The sequence below is a fragment of the Saccopteryx leptura genome, chromosome 5 (assembly GCF_036850995.1).
Source record: "Saccopteryx leptura isolate mSacLep1 chromosome 5, mSacLep1_pri_phased_curated, whole genome shotgun sequence".
In the NCBI taxonomy this organism is placed as follows: Eukaryota; Metazoa; Chordata; class Mammalia; order Chiroptera; family Emballonuridae; genus Saccopteryx; species Saccopteryx leptura.
This window is the reverse complement of record NC_089507.1, coordinates 64,426,117-64,446,785: the sequence shown is the minus strand read 5'-3', so window position 1 is coordinate 64,446,785 and position 20,669 is coordinate 64,426,117. Positions and strand designations below refer to the sequence as shown.

The 20,669-nt window shown below is 39.0% G+C and overlaps 1 protein-coding gene across 2 annotated transcripts in view; it reads right to left on the bottom strand.

The window, feature by feature from the left end:
- The window catches only part of COPS4 (COP9 signalosome subunit 4), a 32,536-nt gene that overhangs the window by 2,047 nt on the left and 9,820 nt on the right, over positions 1–20,669 (bottom strand). For both annotated transcript variants that reach the window (XM_066385838.1, XM_066385837.1), the window contains exons 3-8: positions 20,350–20,501; positions 19,772–19,875; positions 12,169–12,322; positions 11,851–12,001; positions 6,555–6,725; positions 1,134–1,249 (exon numbers count right to left, since the gene is read on the bottom strand). In XM_066385838.1, coding sequence (XP_066241935.1) covers positions 1,134–1,249; positions 6,555–6,725; positions 11,851–12,001; positions 12,169–12,322; positions 19,772–19,875; positions 20,350–20,501 — 848 coding nt within the window. The remainder of the gene's footprint in view (positions 1–1,133; positions 1,250–6,554; positions 6,726–11,850; positions 12,002–12,168; positions 12,323–19,771; positions 19,876–20,349; positions 20,502–20,669) is intronic.

Below are 20,669 nucleotides of genomic sequence, written 5' to 3'. Positions count from 1 at the left end.
CACAGTCAATTGTAAATCACTTTTTTTTTAAGATTTTTATTTACTGACTTTACGGGGGTGGGGGGAGTAAGAAGGATCAACTTCTAGCTGCTTCACTTTAGTTGTTCATTGACTGCCTATTGTAGGTGCCTCGACCGGGCAAGCCCAGGGCCGGGACCAGCAGCCTCAGCGCTCCAGGCCCACGCTCTAGCCACTGCACCTCTACCCACTGCACCAGCACAGGCCATGCTGTAAATCACTTCAGAACAGAGTGTGACTAGCATTTACTGTTAAAAATATATTCACTTCCTTTAGTCTCATAAAGGAATCATACTTCAAAGCCTAAGAAGAAAGCATCTGTTAATAGTAACTGAACCTTGGTTTCCAAATTGTTCCACTTCCTTTATTGTGTATTAAATGTGTATATGTAAAGAGACTGTGTTAGAAAATATTTACCTACGACTGCACTAACACATAAAACTATGTGACTTTAAGTTTTGCAAGTTAGATAAAAGGTTAACTGCTTGCTTTTACTATTACTTAAAATTAAGAGAATGTTTTGTAGATGATAACCTGAAATACCCTCTAAATATTATACTATTGCTACTTTGTTGGGATTTGTACTTAGCCAACTAAACCTTTATCATGACAAAAAATGAAATTAATTCCCAATAACTCTCAGTCAACACCTTAAGTTAAATCAAGCACAGAAGTTACAACAGAATAGCCTGGCATAGTACCATAGTCATTTTCTCAAAAAGAAGAAATATTTAAACTTTGAGTCAATTTAGGGCAGAGAATATAAGTAATACGGCATCTATCAAAATCTTGTTAATTAGAAATCAGAAACCACTCTGAAATGAATTTATACAGGCTCTAAGCAAAGATATTCTCACAAAATGGGTATCCCAACCTGGAAACCCTTTAAGATTTCCATTCTAGTCACTTTATCATAAAACCCAAAGAAAAAACAAAGACAATTCCGTTACAGTACTATTTTAACACTCAAATAATTTATTTCTACTTACCTGAGGCTTTTTAATTGTATTTTTGTTGCAGTTGCTAATATTTATCAATTATATATTTTATTTTCTCATTACATCAATAATTTAGTCTCTTAATCTCCTCTTTATGTATTGGAAACAAGAATATACCTTAGCTGCAGGGATCTCTAAAAGAGCTCCAAGTTCTTCGAAGGTAATATTATTATATAATTTGCTTGCAGACAACAAATTGTGTTCAATAACAGCTCTGTCCAAGATGCTAGAACCTTAAATAAATATAAATAAGACAGTTATAAGTTTGAAACTAGTTTTACAGTCTTAAAATATGCATCTTTTTTTTCTGAAAATTTCTAAGCATGTAATAACTCACAATCATTGTCGTTATTCCCACCCAAGCTTTAAAAGGAACTCAAATGCCTTATTTGATATAGCCTAAATAATATACTATACAATTAAATACAAATAACATATTTGGAAAATGAGCAACTGGCAAGTCAATTAACTAGCTCAGGGGTTGGGAACCTTTTTGGCTGAGAGAGCCATAAACGCCACATATTTTAAAATGTAATTTTGTGAGAGCCATACAACCACCCGTGTAGTTATGCATTATCCAATAAAAATTTGGTGTTGTCCCGGAGGACAGCTGTGATTGGCTCCAGCCACCCGCAACCATGAACATGAGTGGTAGGAAATGAATGGATTGTAATACATGAGGATGTTTTATATTTTAAATGTTATTTTTTTTTATTAAAGATTTGTCTGCGAGCCAGATGCAGCCATCAAAAGAGCCACATCAAGCTCGTGAGCCATAGGTTCCCAACCCCTGGACTAGCTGAATGGATTTAACCCTCTGGGTTTGAGAGCGTGCTTCCTTAGGCTACCTAGCAGATTCATAACTTTTCTTTTCTTGGTAAGCTAACTTTTTTAGCAAGTATCAGCAAAACAATCATGCAACTTGTTGTACAAGCTTAATAAAGTCAATAGATCAAGTTCATCAGAAATATCTCTATTCTTTTGGATACTCCACAAGCACCTTTACTGAGGCAGATATGAAATATGTCCAGTATGTAGGAACAAGCTATCCCTTCATAAGAGATAAGCCATAACATCCTCCCTTAGATGAAGGCCTGATGATGAAGTTCTGGACCTGAAGGTGTTAAGACTGCTGGGCTCACCCAATTCTTTTTTCTTTCTGTCCAGTTTTATTGAGATACACTTGACATATAACACTTCATTAGTTTAAGGTATACAACATAATGAGTTGATATATGTATATGTTACAAAATGATTATCACAAAAACTTTTGGTAAGATCCATCACCTCAGTTAAAATTTTTTTTCTTATGAGAACTTTTAAAATCTATTCTCTTAGTATCTTTCAAATATAAAGACCTAAATAAATAGGAATATATGAAAGACTTAATATTGTTAAGATAGCAATACTCCCCAAATTGATCTATAGGCAGTGTAATTCCTATCAAAATCCCACCTGGCATCTTTGTAAAAATTGATACGCTGATCTTAAAATTCACATGGAAATTCAAGGGATCAAGAGGAGCCAAAACAATCATCAAAAAAAAACAAAGTTGGAAGACTGACACTTCCAGATTTTAAAACTGTCCAGATGCTATACTACAAAGATAACAGCATCCACGATAGTGTAGTGCTGGCATGAGCACAGGGTTACAGAAGGGAAAAACAGAGTTTATATCCAGAAATAAATACTCACATTTAGGGTCAACCGAGTATCCTTGTTTTTAGAAAAAAAATTAGCTAGCTGATTATATCTTTTTTTTTTTATGGTCAGAAAGCTCAAAGTCAAATCTGAAGCTCAACTATATCCATTATGAACACTTTTTATATATCTAGCTTTTAACTTGTTTGTCAGATATCTTCTCACAAAAAGAATTTAAAGTTGCTCAGAAGAATGTACAGAAGAGAATTTAAAAGTAAAAAAAGAGGTGATGAGCACAAAATGCAATATCCAGTGTGTCTGTAAAGTCATGGTGCACTTTTGATCAGTCACATGAAAGCAACAAAAGACGATAGAAATGTGAAATCTGCACCAAATAAAAGGAAAACTCTCCCAGTTTCATACCTATTCAGTGCAGTTCGATGTGGGCTCACACAGATTTTTTTAGGGCTCCTTAGGTTGCTAGCCTCTACAGACTCACCACTGACTGATGGCCTACCAGAATGGGTTTCTCCACCAAACTGCCGGTTTCCTTCAACTGCTTATCCCACCAAGTAATGTCATTCCTATGTGGTGGCGCTTCATTATAAATGCGCCGATATTCACATTGTGAACTTTCCTCTGTACTGTCCACATCTCGACTGGCATGGCCGTGGGCTGCTCCGCTGTATACACGGTGTTACATCATCATCTGCGCATGCGCACATGCTGCCACATCATTCTACAGAAACTAGGAGGGTTTTCCTTTTATTTGGTGCAGATTTCACATTTCTATCGTCTTTTGTTGCTTTCTTGTGACTGGTCAAAAGTGCACCATGACTTTACAGACACACTGTACAAATGATGAATTATAATATAGTACACTTGAAATTTATATAATTTTATTAACCAATGTCACCCCAATAAATTTAGTTTTTAAAAAAGAGAAAAATAATAGCAACAATCAAAATAAATACAGTATTTACAAGTGGGCTACAAATTTAATTTTAAGCTTTCTTTTTTTTTTTTTTTTTTTTTTTTTTCATTTTTCTGAAGCTGGAAACAGGGAGAGACAGTCAGACAGACTCCCGCATGCGCCCCACCGGGATCCACCGGCACGCCCACCATGGGGCGACGCTCTGCCCACCAGGGGGCGATGCTCTGCCCATCCTGGGCGTCGCCATGTTGCGACCAGAGCCACTCTAGCGCCTGAGGCAGAGGCCACAGAGCCATCCCCAGCACCCGGGCCATCTTTGCTCCAATGGAGCCTTGGCTGCGGGAGGGGAAGAGAGAAACAGAGAGGAAAGCGCGGCGGAGGGGTGGAGAAGCAAATGGGCGCTTCTCCTGTGTGCCCTGGCCGGGAATCGAACCTGGGTCCTCCGCACGCTAGGCCGACGCTCTACCGCTGAGCCAACCGGCCAGGGCAATTTTAAGCTTTCTAGCAGCCAACCAAGTTAAGTAAACCAATCAGTTTATCAACTCACTGTATTTTTAAATAAGACAAAAACCAACTGCTCAGGAGAATCACAACTAATCCTAAGAATGAAATGGAATTTTTCCTCAGAATCTATACAGATAATGTCCTATAGAAAAAAAAATCTCCTTTAAACAAAAAGAAAAGAATCAACTGCTTCTTAAAGGACTATTAAATTTTTTTATAAAATCAGTAAAAGTTCAATGCAATCCCTTCACTAATCTGGTTTAACTCAAATTAAAATTGGGTGAAGTGTATGTACACCTTTCTGCCAAATCCTATATAAATGACTTTATTCTTTTCTTCTTTCCCAAGTAGGAGGAGGGGAGATAGACAGACTCCTGCATGCATCCCAATCGGCATCCACCTGCAAACCCCGTCTGAGGCTGATGCTCTGCCCAACTGGGCCATGCTTATAACCGAGCTACTTCTAGCACCTGAGGCAGAAGCTTCACAGAGCCATCCTCATCCTGGGGCTGATGGACTAGAACCAGTTGAGGAACTGGTTGCAGGAGGGGAAGAGCGAGAGAGAGAAAGAAAGAGAGAATGGGGCGGGGGAGTGGTGGAGAAGCAGATGGTTGCGTCTACTGTGTGCCCTAACTGGGAATCAAACCTAGGACATCCATATGCCGGGCCGACACTCTACTACTGAGCCAACTCTCAGGGTCTACATAAATGACTCTTTACAGCTAAATTCTCTTCAATAGGATGACAGTAAATCCAAAGCAGTGCAGATCTGCATGTTGCTTTTAACCTCTTCCACATTTCTAATAGTCTATGTCGGCACTTTTATCATGTGTATTGTTATAAGCTACTTGAAAACCTGAAAAATAACTGATGTTATGAACAAGCATTTATTAAAGTTTCTTTCTTGACAGTCTGATTAGAGAAAATATATCCCTTGGTTAGGAATATGACATCAAAGCTCTATTCTTATTGGCAACACTTCTACCCTGTATAACCCTGGGCAAGCTACTGTGCCAGACTGTGCTGCATCTAAAATTAGACAATAATTATTCAACAAACTAATGTTTAAAATTAATATAGGTATTTGTCAAATGGTTTAAGTTTTTTTAAAAACAGACCCTTATAAGCCTAGCCTATACTTCCCTTACAGTTTCCCAAAAATGCAGTTCCTCAAAATACTTTCCAAAAGGGCTATTTTTTTAGTTTTTAGTTTTAAATTAAGTTTATTTTTTTATTTTTTTATTTTTTTATTTTTATTTTTTATTTTTTTCTGAAGCTGGAAACAGGGAGAGACAGTCAGACAGACTCCCGCATGCGCCCTACCGGGATCCACCCGGCACGCCCACCAGGGGCGATGCTCTGCCCACCAGGGGGCGATGCTCTGCCCATCCTGGGCATCGCCATGTTGCGACCAGAGCCACTCTAGCGCCTGGGGCAAAGGCCACAGAGCCATCCCCAGCGCCCGGGCCATCTTTGCTCCAATGGAGCCTTGGCTGCGGGAGGGGAAGAGAGAGACAGAGAGGGAAAGCGCGGCGGAGGGGTGGAGAAGCAAATGGGCGCTTCTCCTGTGTGCCCTGGCCGGGAATCGAACCCAGGTCCTCCGCACGCTAGGCTAAATTAAGTTTATTAAAGAATGTTATTAGGAATGCAATGTTTGATTTGTCGTTTTACAAAGTTCTGGTTCTCCATGCTGTATAATAAAGGTGGTGTAGGAGGCTAGAGTGATAAGCTTCTTTCTACTGGATTCTGACAGTATAGCACAGTGTAATCATTTCTACAATGCTAGAAAAAAATTTTAAAGTCTCTTCTATGCTTCTCTTTAAAAAGTGATGAGTAATAACAGATGAGGGCATAAAAAAGCCATTTTCCTATTGATTCTGTAGTACTGACGCCAGTATTTTCACTTTACCCACTTTATTAAGTTCTGTCACGTCTCTGAATTCAACATCATTCAATGCATAAGTCCACAGATTATCACAGAATCTGTCTAAGAGAGCCCCTGAAATGGACTCTGTTCCAGACCCTCTTGAGCCAATGCTGAACTTACAGCCCTTATCAAACTAAAGGAGAAGCTGAAGGGCAAACTGGGGGCTGATCTGTTGCAACTGTATGAGCTCACTGAGGCTTTTCTAAAGACTGTTTCCCAAAGTGCTATTTCTGTGTAACAGTTATGCCAAGACTTACAAGGAAGAAACTCTTTTTCTTACTCAGTCTTGCACTGATATCCCAGGGGAAGGTGCTTCCCGCCACAAAGCAGTAAGAAGCAGTCCAAAAAGCTGTTTTTATACTTCAAATCCTTATCTGTGTATGGGTACTCATCTTAGTCAATATTCTTTTTTTAATCAAGTGTTACGTAAAAATATTACTGAAAGATATCAAGGTGCTTCAAACTTAGCATACTTTCCACTTGAATATACCTAAATATTCACTGCCACGTACTTATAAGACATGATCATTACCATCAGCTGTAGTTGCTTTTTGGTGAGGCATCAGCATGGCAGCAAATTCTTGAAGTTGATTTCCTCTGATGATCCTATCCAGGTACATTTTCTCTAGGATCCCATAAGCAGCAAGTTGCTGGCACCTTTCATCCTTAAAGAGAGTAGCTAGCATTCGAGAGCGCTGTTGTCCTAAAGAAAACAAGTGAGCTGCAAATATTCTCACAATTTATTTCATCAATAAAAGCAATCTTTCTTATGTCCCCATTTCTGTCTACTAAAACATACAGTCAATTCTCATTATTTGCAATCATTATGTTTTATAAAATTGCTGCCAACTCTAAATTAGCGAATACTCAACTGTTCTTCCTAGAGGAAATGCAGGGTTATGTCCCTACCAGACTCTCATCACAACATTATGGTCGGCTCATCAATATGCAACCTTGTTTCATGTGTGTTTCTGTTTAAAGACACCTTAACATATACTGTTGATTCATTAACACTGAATTCAGCCCACACTATAACTCATGACTAAATGAAGCTTATTTAATACATACATTTTCTCTTTCAGGCACCTCACATACTTTTTTTTTTTTTTTTTTTTGTATTTTCTGAAGTGAGAAGCAGGAAGGCAGAGAGACAGACTCCCGCGTGCACCTGACCAGGATCCACCTGGCATACCCACTGGAGGGTGATGCTCTGCCCATCTGGGGCATTGTTCCATTGCAACTGGAGCCACTCTAGCACCTGAGGCAGAGGCCATGGAAGCCATCCTCAGTGCCCAGGCCAACTTTGCTCCAATGGAGCCTTGGCTGCAGGAGGAGAAGAGAGATATAGAGAGATAGAAAGGAGAAGGGGAAGGGTGGAGAAGCAGATGGGTGTTTCTCATGTGTGCCCTGGCCGGGAATCAAACTTGGGACATGCACATGCCAGGCCGATGCTCTACCACTGAGCCAACTGACCAGGGCCTACACTTTCTTTACTTAAAAACACAAAACAGCAGTACTTCAGCACTATGCTTAAGGGCCACTTTAAACATCAAAATCACCATCAAAAAGCATAAAACTATGGAGCTCTCTCTCCCAGCACCAGGCCCACAACTTCCCCTCCCCTTTCTCTTCCCTCCCCAGGTGCTTTACCTCTCCCTTTCTCTCTCCTCAGCTCCAGGGCCCCTTCTTTTGCCTCTGTAACTTGTTTCCTGAGCCCATTTCTTCTACCACTCACTTCTTCTACCTCTCTTTCTAAATAAACTTTCTCTTATAGTTTGAAAAAAAAAAAAGCACAAAAATGTGAAAATCATATTAATGAAGCACAAAGAGGAACTTGTTTACAGTATGAGAGCAGAAACAAGAAGGTAGAGAGCACTTGTTCAACCCCAGCCAAACACACACACGAGGAGGGGGCTCACTGCCTGTTCAACCCCAGCCAAACACACACACGAGGAGGGGGCTCACTGCCTTGTTCAACCCCAGCCAAACACACACACGAGGAGGGGGCTCACTGCCTTGTTCAACCCCAGCCAAACACACACACGAGGAGGGGGCTCACTGCCTTGTTCAACCCCAGCCAAACACACACGAGGGGGCTCACTGCCTTGTTCAACCCCAGCCAAACACACATGGGGGGGGGGGGGGCTCACTGCCTTGTTCAACCCCAGCCAAACACACACATGGGGGGGGGGGGGGCTCAAATCGTTTGTAGTTCTTCAGATGTCTGCAAATTACTGAGAAAGCACCATGAGTATTGACTGTGAAGTGACAAAGTTTAGCAAGTAGGCAAATTCACAAATATGGAATAATGAAAATCAACAGTATATTCGTTTATAATGATTAGGATATACACCAAATTGCTACAAGTGGTTCAATTATAGCTAATTGTTCTTTTCTTCTTGTTTATTTGTATTTCTACAAAAAAAAGGGGGAGGAAGGGAAATGAGGAAGATAGATAGGGGGGAAGGAAGGGTGTGAGAGAAAGAGAGAGAGAGAGAGGGAGGGAGGGCAGAAGGGACATCAATTTGTTGTTCCACTAAGTTGTGCATCCATTGATTGCTTCTCATATATGCCCAGACTGGTGCTCAAACCAGAGACCTTGGGGTTGAGCTGGCACCCTTGGGATCGAACTGGCAACCCCACGATTGAACCAGCAACCTCAGCATTCCAGGACAACGTTCTAACCTCTGTGCTAACAGCCTGGGCCAACCTTTTTCTTTTTACATCTATTTTTAGCTCTATATTCTGAAAGAGCCTAACCACAATGACACCCAGTAACAATGAGCATACCTACCACCCTGATCTTGGTGTCCTTGTTAAAAGAAACTAGGGATCCTTGAAAAATAGCTGATTTCAAATCTGGGACAGGAAAAATGTAAGATAAACCTAAGACATCTTTTCATGCTGCAATGCAGGTAATTATTCACAGATTAATAGGGACATGTCAAAAAGACATGATTTGGTCATAGTAAAGATAATTTGAGCTTCACAAAGAACAATAACTATAATAACAACACACTGAATAAATAAAAAAACAAAGTCAAATATACAAGAATGTTCATGGCAGTACTATTACTATGAGCCAAAAAGAAACTACTCAGATAATAGGATAACAAATTGTGGCAAATTCACATAATAGAATACCATGTAACAATGAAAATGAAGAAACTATAACACTATGGATAAATTTCATAAAATTAAGCAAAAGAAGACAAATACATAAACTATATGACTTCATTTACATAAATATAAGAAGCAGGTAAAACTAATATATATTAAAGATTACTTTTGGGGAATGAGTTGGGGCTAGTGGCTAAGAGAAAACATGACAGAGGCTTTCAGGGTGCTAGTAATTTTTGTTTCTTGTTCTGGATGCTGATTACATGATGGTGTTCTTTGGGACAATTCATCAGGCTGTACACTTTTGTACTTTTCTGTGTGTATATTTCATCTACCAGACTAGCAAGGATAAAAACATTTGGTAATACATACATGAGAAATCAGGAACACATGGACATTGTTGTTTAGAGTATAACATTAAAGGGCAATGTATAATTTCTATCCAAGTTTAAATGCATGTGACCTTGGACTCAAGAATTTAACCTATACATTTACACATATATGTGCATCATCACTATAGCACTGTTTGTAATTGACTAAATTATGAAAAGTTGAACAGAAAATAAAAAATGAGCCATCCATATATAAACACCACTATAATATGTAACTACATAAACAAGCAAGTTGCCAGTGTATCATGCTAACATTTGTGTATAAAAAAAGACACGAGCCCTGGCCGGTTGGCTCAGTGGTAGAGCGTCAGCCTGGCGTGCAGGAGTCCCAGGTTCGATTCCTGGCCAGGGCACACAGGAGAGGCGCCCATCTGCTTCTCCACCCCTTACCCTCTCCTTCCTCTCTGTCTTTCTCTTCCCCTCCCGCAGCCGAGGCTCCATTGGAGCAAAAGATGGCCCAGGCGCTGGGGATGGCTCCTTGGCCTCTGCCCCAGGCGCTAGAGTGGCTCTGGTTGCGAAAGAGCGACGCCCCGGATGGGCAGAGCATCACCTCCTGGTGGGCGTGCCGGGTGGACCCCGGTCGGGCGCATGCGGGAGTCTGTCTGACTGCCTCCCCAGTTCCAGCTTCAGAAAAATACAAAAAAAACAAAATAAACAAAAAAAAGACACAAACTTTTAGATTAAAGGAAATACAAAAAGCTAGTAACAGTTCTTTAGAACAGGATGCAATACCATTTTATATACTGCCTTTTCCATAACAAAAATAAGATTATTGCTTCATAAAGAATGAACTACGTAGTCTGAATATGTCTTTAGTCTCTCAACTAAACATGATTCAAGAATAAACATTCTAAAATGATTTAGAGCCTGACCAGGTGGAGGCATAGTGGATAGAGCGTTGGACTGGGATGCGGAGGACCCAGGTTCAAGACCCCGAGGTCACTAGCTTGAGCGCAGGCTCATCTGGTTTGAGCAACGCTCACCAGCTTGGACCCAAGGTCGCTGGCTTGAGCAAGGGGTTACTAGGTCTGCTGAAGGCCCATGGTCAAGGCACATAGGAGAAAGCAATCAATGAACAACTAAGGTGTCACAATGAAAAACTGATGATTGATGCTTCCCATCTCTCTCCGTTCCTGTCTGTCTGTCCCTATCTATCCCACTCTCTGACTCTGTCTCTGTAAAAATAAATAAATAAATAAAATAAAATAAAATAAAATAAAATGACTTAGAAAAGCCAAGGCTTAGAATTATCAGCATTTCCTCTCAATGACCTTTCTGCTTCATAAGTGTAGTGATTTATATATATGCTATAATACAGTAAAAAGAACAAAGAATAATTTATTATTTATATTTATCAAAAAAAAGAATAAATGCCAAGTCGTCTAAAACTGAGGCTTGAAGGTTAAAAAAATCCCAAAAGCAGCTCATTAATTATCCGATCACCAATTCTAGATTTTAATTTTCATTTCCTTTTGTGTAATTCTCTCTTAATTTAATATTCATTTTTTTTCAGTGATCTTTTAGGAGAAATAAATTTCATATTATCTCTTAACTACTCCTAATATGGTAGTAGACTGATACATGCATAATTTTAAAAAATTTTAAGTTAGCAATTCATTTTATCTGTTTCTGTTTAAATATCTTTAAGCTAAATCTTTATTATATGCGGCTTAAGTGTCTGTTTGTCACCGATAGCTTATTGGTTGCTTGCGTAACTGTACTAGCCAATGGGGTGAAGTTGCCACGACTGAACGCAAATTGAGCGGGTCAGGGGGAAGGTGAACATTTGTTTGCATTGGCAATCATCTGCTTTTGAAACAATTTAAGGCTGAACGCAAATTGAGCGTGTCAGGGGGAAGGTGAACATTTATTTGCATTGGCAATCATCTGTTTTACATAAAAACTACGTCTTAATGTAATTTCTTTTAAGAATGCCTCCTAGAAAATACAGCACTGAAGAGGAGAGAAAAGGAGCTAAAGCTGCACAAAAACGGCTTTCTCGACAAAAAGAAACCACTGAGCAGAGAAAGACAAGTCTTGCTTCAGTCGCAGAGCAAATGCGTCTTTCTCGGCAAAATGATACTGATGAGCATAGAGAAACAAGGCTTGCCTCAGATGCAAGACAAAAAAGCCTGTCTCGACAAAATGAGTCCCTTGAATAATATCTAGAACAGCGGTCATTTCGTATGACCGCCGGGCTTTCTAGTATACCATAACTGTATTAATAAGACATCCCCTTACTAAATCCTCTAGTAGTAATAAACCTAAAACATTAAACAAATTGACTATTGACTAAAGCATAAATGACAGGTTTACCTGCTGAGGCTAAGATGGTACAGTGCAAAGCATGTTTTAAGGCCTCTAGTCTTTCACTTTCGTGCACTATCGTCTTGTAAGAGAGCTCATTGTACCTTTGCGCAGCTTCAATGAATTTTCTTCTATAATCAAGAACACGGGCATAGCATACCTACAGGAGGGAAAAAGTTTCAATTGGGGGGAAAATTAAGAATCAAATGCAAAAAAATTTTTAAAAAGAATTTCTAATATATAATAGCATTTATCATGTTCTGGAGCACCTTAGTATAGTAGGATTCTCTAACAGAAAATTAATTCCAAATCAGTTCATCTGTTTACCTTATAATGTATCTGTAACTGTTCGTTGGTTGATTCATTCTGAAGCAATGATGCTCGATTTATGTAAGCCTCTGCCTGGACTGGATCATCATCCTCTAGATATAGCCTAGCGATCTTCAGGTACGTCTCCAGTTTATAATCCACATTGTACTGTCTAGGATATAACAGAAAAACACAGAATGACTAATTATTTTATCAAAAATATTATTAAGACTGGTAGAAAATCTTATTTTTTTCCTTATATATATATTGTGCTAATATAATGGAATCAAACTTTTTACTATATTATAGAAAAGCTAAGAAATATTTCCAAAATAAGTTTTACTGAATTTTCATTATTTTTACCATCATTGTTCACATTATACTTTAGCTTCTTTTAATTCTCAGATAATTTCAAAAATCAAAGATCTTAAAAGACAAATTGCCCAGTTCAGGGATTTATCATAAACTACTGGTGGGATGATAATTAAGTATAACCATCATGGAAAAATAATTGGCAATGTGTTTTCCAACCATCCTTTGACTGCTTTAAATTGCATATACTCTTTACCCACTATACAGTGAGGGGCAAAGGTAGGTTTATAGTTGGGAGTATATGAAACAGAGTTTATTCTTATATTATTATTAATTACTGCATTATTTTCCACATGAACAACTATAAACCTACTTTTGCCACATCCTGTATTTTACCTCTAGAAAATAAATCTGAATAATCATGGACATGTGTATACATGTATGTACAAAGATATTCATTTGTAGAATTACCCATAAATACCTGTTATAGGAAAAAAATGGAAAGCTCCAATTATATTTATGGTATTCAATTGAGTTGTGGTAGGTACATAAAGATGGTATAATGCTTCACCATTATTATAATAATTACTATGTAATAATAGTCACCATGTATTTTTGCTAAGTGAAAAACTTGGATAAAACAGTACACAAAACACCATTAAAATGTATTTCTACACCCTGGCTGTTAGCTCAGTTGGTTAAAGTGTCACCCCAATTCACCAAGATTGCAAGTTCGATAAACAAAGCACATACAAGAATCAAACAATGAATACATGACTAAGTGGAACAGCAAATCACTGTTTCTCTCTCTCTCTCCTCTCTTTTCCTTCCTCTCTCTCTAAAATCAACCAATAAATAAATGTTTAAAAAAATGTATTTCTAGGCTGACCAGGTGTTGGCACAGTGGACAGAGCATCAGCCTGGGATACTGAGGACCCAGGTTCAAAACCCCAAGGTCACCAGCTTTAGCCTGGGCTCATCCTGCTTGAGCATGGGCTCACCAGCTGGAGCGCAGGGTCGTCAGCTTGAGCATAGGATCATAGACATGACGCCAGGGTCACTGGCTTGAGCCCAAAGGTCGCTGGCTTGAAGCCCAAGGTCTCCTGAGAAAGGGGTCTCTTGCTCTGGGGCAGCCCTCCATTGAAGGCACATATGAGAAAGCAATCAATGAATAACAAAGATGCTGCAACTATGAGTTGATGCTCTCTCTTCCTATCTGTCCTTCTCTCTCTCTAAAAAAAAGAAATAATTATTTCTACACACATATATCAAGATAATAACAATTATCTCTGGGTGGTGAAATGTGGTTTTCATTTCTTCTTTATGCGAGTGGTCAAATTTTATGCAAGAAATGTATAACTGAAGACCCTATATAACCCAAAAATCACATAATTCAAGATTAATCCTCAGAGAAAAAATTAATCCTATTTACCAGCAAAAGTGGTGCCACCATGTGGCAAGAACAGAGTTTATAACTGACTTGGCCCCAGATCTAAAATTAATCTTTACTTAAAAAACGTCTAATAGTAATTCAAATTTTTTCCATATGTCACATATTAGTATTTTGTACTGCATTATTTCCATTCACAACTCAAATTTACATAAACTGATATAAATAGTATACCTTTTTGAATATTTCAATTTTATGCCAATGTATCTATTATATCTATTACTTTCATAATCAGAATAAAACATTTTTTAAAAGTTCTTAATCATTCATCTAAATTCAACTTGTAACTACTTTTATTTTAATTTAACTTATTTAAAGAACTAAATTTTCAGTTCTTTGGTATCCTCACAATATTACAGTGCTATAAAAATTATCATTACCACCACTGCAAAGAACAGTATCTAATTTTCTATTTATTTCAACTACCAGTGAAAATAAATCAACTGCTCTGTGCAAGGGAGAAAATACTCCAGATAGAATAAGACCAAAACAACTAAGAAAGCCCTGCCTTCTCAAACTATAAAAGAAAAACAGAATTAACAAGAAGCCTTAGAAAGCAAAATTCAACATCTACATATGAAGGCTTTTTCATATACTGGCTACTTTCTCAAAGAGCATTACTGTCTAACAATTTCATTAATACGCAAAAGGCAAGATGCCTGCAGTAGTATCAGCTTTATCACGACAAATATTAATAGAAACCCAAAAAAATCCCTCATTCACCTGGTAAAAGAGTAGACAAGCAGCTGAAAATATTTTTTAAGTCATCCACAAATTGGTACTTTTATATTTGCCAACTGCCAACTGAAAGGGGAAATGTGTTTAATAATTCAACCAAGAGTCTCACGCCTTTCATCCTTCTTGTACAACACAATTTAGATGAGTATTCATAAAGAACTATAAATGCTGGGTTTGCTTTTTTTTTTTTTTTTAATATATATCAAGCAGAATGTTGACCTGGGACAATGAGGGCCCAGGTTCGAAATCTCAAGGTCATCAGTTTGAGCAAGGAGTTACTGGCTCATCTGGAACCCCCAGGTCAAGGCATGTATGAGAAGCAATCAGTGAACAACTAACGTAACACAACTAGAAGTTAATGTTTCTCATCTCTCTTCCTTCCTCTCAAAGGAAAAATAAAAATCAAATAAAAATTTTAAAAAGGTAAGATTGGTTAAATAAGAGTTACAAACTGTCATCTTGATTTTTTATAATTATTTTTCCACCTCTAGCACTGTATCTTTTTCTACTATCCCAAACTCAACAATCCACTGAACCCATTGTGACCTCCAAATACCTGATCCTATTAAGGCAGTGGTTCTCAAAGTGTGCGCCACTTAGATTTCCAGGTGCACCCTACGGTATTCCAGAGAAATATGTGCCTGTTGGGGACCAAAAACCAACAGGATTTTTGGAGTTTAGATTTTTAGGGAACAGAGGTGTGGGGAATTGACTGTAAATTGACAGTCTGCCCAACCCCCCACCTCACTTGCCTGATTAGGTTGCAAAAGGCTGTTAAGCTGTGGTGTTACACTACCCCCCATGTTCCTCAGAAAGACTGGGGGCAAGTTTCTTCTATCCTTTCTTTGGTGTAAAGTTAAAATGGTATGTATGGTGGGGGTTTTGGATTGATGATTAAACATTAGGAATTGTCTCTTGAAGCCTTTTGGACTTCTATAAAAGAAGAATATGTGGCAATATATAAAAAAAGCTTTGAACATTTTACTACAATTTTTTTTTTTTTTTTTACAGAGACAGAGAGAGTGAGTCAGAGAGAGGGATAGACAGGGACGGACAGACTGACAGGAACAGAGAGATAAGAAGCATCGATCATTAGTTTTTCGTTGTGCATTGCAACACCTTAATTGTTCATTGATTGCTTTCTCATATGTGCCTTGACCACGGGCCTTCAGCAGACCGAGTAACCCCTTGCTCGAGCCACCGACCTTGGGCTCAAGCTGGTGAGCTTTTGCTCAAACCAGATGAGCCCTCGCTCAAGCTGGAGACCTCGGGGTCTTGAACCTGGGTCTTCCACATCCCAGTCCGATGCTCTATCCACTACACCACCGCCTGGTCAGGCTTTTACTATAATTTTCAACATTCTATTTATGTGAATTAGGATTTTCTACTCTCAACACAAATAAAAGTAAAAAGAGAGGAATTCTTCAATGTATTGACCAGGAAATGAGAGTTTGCCTCTCAAATATATGCCCAAACATCAAAGAAATCACTAGGACACATCAGACTCATATTTCTCATAAACACAAGAATGAAAAAACTTAACACATTCAATCTAGGACCTGCCGAATTTACTAAATCTTACTAAGAATGTATCTATATATATATAAAAAGATAACTTGTCTTTTTTTGTTTTTTAACCCTTCTTTTTTATAAATTCTAAAAAGTATAACTCAAAAAATATAACATAAAAATGGTTTTTAATTTCAGAATAAATTTAATTTTGTCATATTTATTTCATTTAATTACCATAAAAGCACGCTTGGACTTTATATTTTTTTCTTTAATATTTGACTTAATTATTGTATTTCTCAGAAATTTGTATATAGTGCACCTACAATTATTAGTAGGATTTTAAATGTGCCCCAACTTCAAAAAAGTTTGAGAAGCACTGTATTAAGGGGTCTTCTTCCCCTGAAAGGCCTCACTTCCCTCCTTACCTAGCTCAAGTCTTTTGGTCAATCATAATCATTGAATTGCATAGCACTCATCTCCCCTGCCTCTTTCATGCTGCCATATGTGGACAGAATCATAATTAAACCTAACAGTTCACTCAATCCTTTCTGCAACCATGAAGCTGAACTCTGATGGAGAAAAATGTCCAACCAATCTGAATGATCTCATTTTAATCACTACAATCTTCAAATGAGCCCTTAATGCTTCCAACTCTACTACACCTCCTTAGTCCATTCACTGTCCCACTCTCCTAAACAATTTTTTCTCATGTTCTTCTCTCCTCAATTTCACAACTCCCACCCCCCCGAACCACACACTTCTGATTCCAACCTCACTAAAAATACTGAAGCAATCAAAGAGTAACTGCACCCTCGCCAGTTAGCTCAGTGTTTAGAGCATTATCCCGTTACACCCGTCAAAGCTGCAGGTTTGATCCCCAGTCGGGGCACATAAAAGAAACAACAGTAAATGCATAAATAAGTGGAACAACAATCCAAGTTTCTTTTTCTTCCTCTCTTGCATAAATAAATCAATAAATAAAAAAATTTTTTTTAAAAAGAGTGGTTGCACACACTTCACTACCACATCATTGATACCTGCACCAACATACCACAGATCACTGGGGCTACTCTGCCCACCACAGGACCTGCAGCAATGTCTACAGACATTTTTGGTGGTCACAAGTGGAGTAGTGGTGCTACTGGCATTTAATGAGTAAAGGCCTGTTATGCTGCTAAACATCCTACAATACACAGGAAGGCCTACACAACAAAGAATCAATCTAAAATCCCCACAGTGCCAAGGCTGAGAAACAGGGCCAAGATGAAGTATCTATGCTCCTATCTAAAATCTAACCTTCCACAGATTCCTTCCCCTCGTGTCTGCCCTGTAAGAATACTTTTCACCACTCTCCTAGGTCAAACTTTTGCCTTCCACCGGATCATAAAAGTAAAAATAATCTCTTTACTTAACCTCTGCTATCATCTTCTACCTTATTTCTCTTCCCCTTGTGAAAACTTCCCAAGTCACCTCTGACAATTGCTCACCATCTCGTTTCTCTCTTCTCATTCTCTTTTTAAACAACTTTAGTCTTTCACTCTCACCAGTTCACCAAAACAGCTTTTGTCAAGATAGCCAATGGCCTCCACATTACTAAATCCTACAGCTAACCCTCACATCTTACTTGACCTATGAAGACCACAGATGGACACCTGCCTCTTCTCAATACAATGTCCTCATCCGGCCTGTAGGACACCACACTCTGACACTCTGCTTTCTGCTGGTTTTCTTCTTACCTCAGTGGCTACCCTTCATTTGCTACATCTTCCTCCTGCCCGACCTCTTAATTTGGAGTGCTCAAGGCCTCAGTAGTGGGTCCTCTTCCCCATCCATGTAATGGCTTTAAATTCCATCTGTATATCAATGACTCCCAAATGTGTATCTCTAGCCCAGACCTCTCTCCTAAACTCCAGACTAATACCATCAACTCCCTACTAGATATTTCCATTTGATTATCACATGTCCAAAATAGAACTACTGATCTTCCCTCAAAACCTGTTCTTCACCACAGAGTAAATGGCAACTCCATTTTTCCAGCTGTTCAGACCAAAAATCAGAACTTATCTTGTTTCTTTTTCTTAAACACCATATCCAGCAACCAGGAAATCCTTAGCTTTACCTTAATAACATATCCAGAATCCAACATTTCTCACAATCTCCATTTCATCTGCAATAATGCAAAAGGCCACCTAATGGCTCTACTTCTATCACTGCATGCCTAGTTAATTCTCAACTAAGTAGTCAGAATGAGTTTTAAAAATTTAAGTCAGATCATGTCAGTCTTCTGTAAAAAATGTCCCAATGTCTCGCCCTCATTTCACTCAAAGAAAAGCTAAAGGCCTTGCAATAGCTTAAAGACCCCAGGACTCAGCCCTGGCTGGCTGGCTCAGTGGTAAAGCATCATCCCAGCGTGTGGAAGTCCCGGGGTTCAATTCCTGGTCAGGGCATACAGAAGTGCCCATCTGCTTCTCCACCCCTCCCCCCTCCTTCCTCTCTGTCTCTTCCCCTCCCACAGCCAAGGCTCCAATGGAGCAAAGTTGGCCAGGGTGCTGAGGACAGCTCCATGGCCTCCACCCCAGGACCTAGAATGGCTCTGGTTGCAACAGAGCAACACCCCAGATGGGCAGAGCATTGCCTCCTGGTGGGCGTGCCGGGTGGATCCCGGTCAGGCACATGCGGGAATCTGTCTGCCTGCCTCCCCACTTCTAACTTCGGAAATATACAAAAAAAAAAAAAAAAAAAGACCCCAGGACTCCCTGACTCATCCTATCACTCTTCCCTTTGCTCACTCCATTCCACCACAACGGTCTGCCTGCTCTTCTTAAAACACTCCAAGCATGCTCCCATTTTAGGGCCTTTGCAGGAACCATCCTCTCTAAGAGAATCTACTAATACTTTTCCTTCAGAGAGCTGACAGCCACTCCCTTAACTCCTTCAAAAGTCTAAGAAGATGGTGTCAGGAGCACTCCACCACTCCAATCACCCTATTTATTATTTTTTTTTTTGGGTATTTTTCTGAAGCTGGAAAGGAGGAGAGACAGTCAGACAGACTCCCGCATGCGCCCAACCAGGATCCACCCGGCCCGCCCACCAGGGGCGATGCTCTGCCCACCAGGGGGCGATGCTCTGCCCCTCCGGGGCGTCGCTCTGTTGTGACCAGAGCCATTCTAGTGCCTGGAGCAGAGGCCAAGGAGCCATCCCCAGCGCCCGGGCCATCTTTGCTCCAATGGAGCCTCGGCTGTGGGAGGGGAAGAGAGAGACAGAGAGGAAGGAGAAGGGGAAGGGGTGGAGAAGCAAATGGGTGCTTCTCCTGTGTGTCCTGGCCGGGAACCGAACCCAGGACTTCTGCACGCCAGGCCAACGCTCTACCACTGAGCCAACGGCCAGGGCCCAATCACCCTATTTAATGATACAACCTGTTCTCAACTTTGCCCCTGACTCTTCTTTTCTCCCTTATCACCTTCTAACATACTTATTTATTCTAATTTACTTATTTATTAAATTGTTTATTACCTGTTTCCAACACTAGAATGTAAGAAAAACATAAGCGAACAATTATATATATCCTTTATATGTATTATGTGTGTGTGTATCCACTATTTACTATACTTTTGTCCTGTTTCCAAAGGAATTCCCACCAACACTTGGGCTGCATTTCTCCAGTCTTCTTCTTTCTCATATATGGATGCAAGATGCTGTCTTATAGAAGCAACCTGAAATAATAGGTATACATATTATATCAACTGCTTTGAATTAAGTAATTAAAGTAAATAAATAAGTTTATCTATTGCTACCATGCTCTCATTCAACATATCAAGCTGGCAAGTATAAATAGTAAAAGTTTATCTAGACTACCCAAATTTTTCTATGAATTTTGTATTCATAGACTATCAAAATAGTAAACAACATACTGGAATTTTCCTACATTTTCAGCATAACTAACAACTTAACTGATTTTTTAAAAGCTGTCTAAAGAGCAATGTTTGGTACATAAAATCAAATTGTAATAAATAAGCAAATATCAGCTAGAGTGACAATATCCCAATATCTTATTATATATTATAAAATGCTGTTTAGCAAAGTTTTGACAAATGAACTTTAATGATTTATTTCCTTTAAATGTAATAATATCTCTCAAAATAACTGCTACTATCTCAAGTTCAAAAAACCCTGCTCTAGATTTTTACCTGCTCCTCAAATGAAATGACTCTAGGCTGGATCTTTTCCAAGGTGAAATGATAGATTTCTTTGGCTGTACTATCAGGCAAGTTAGGGAGATGCGTGCAGAAATCAGTCAGCAACTGTCGAGAGATCACGAGGCTGACATTCTCATTTACCACTTGTCAAAAACAAAAGAGATAAGAAAAGTAATTTATAAATTTTTTATTAAGCAATCAATCTTCACCTGAAATTAATACTAAAAACAATATATACTAGTAAAACCTACAATGTATTATTTCTAGATTTTCACACCCCTATCATCTTATATTAGAGAATAAGTTTTCCT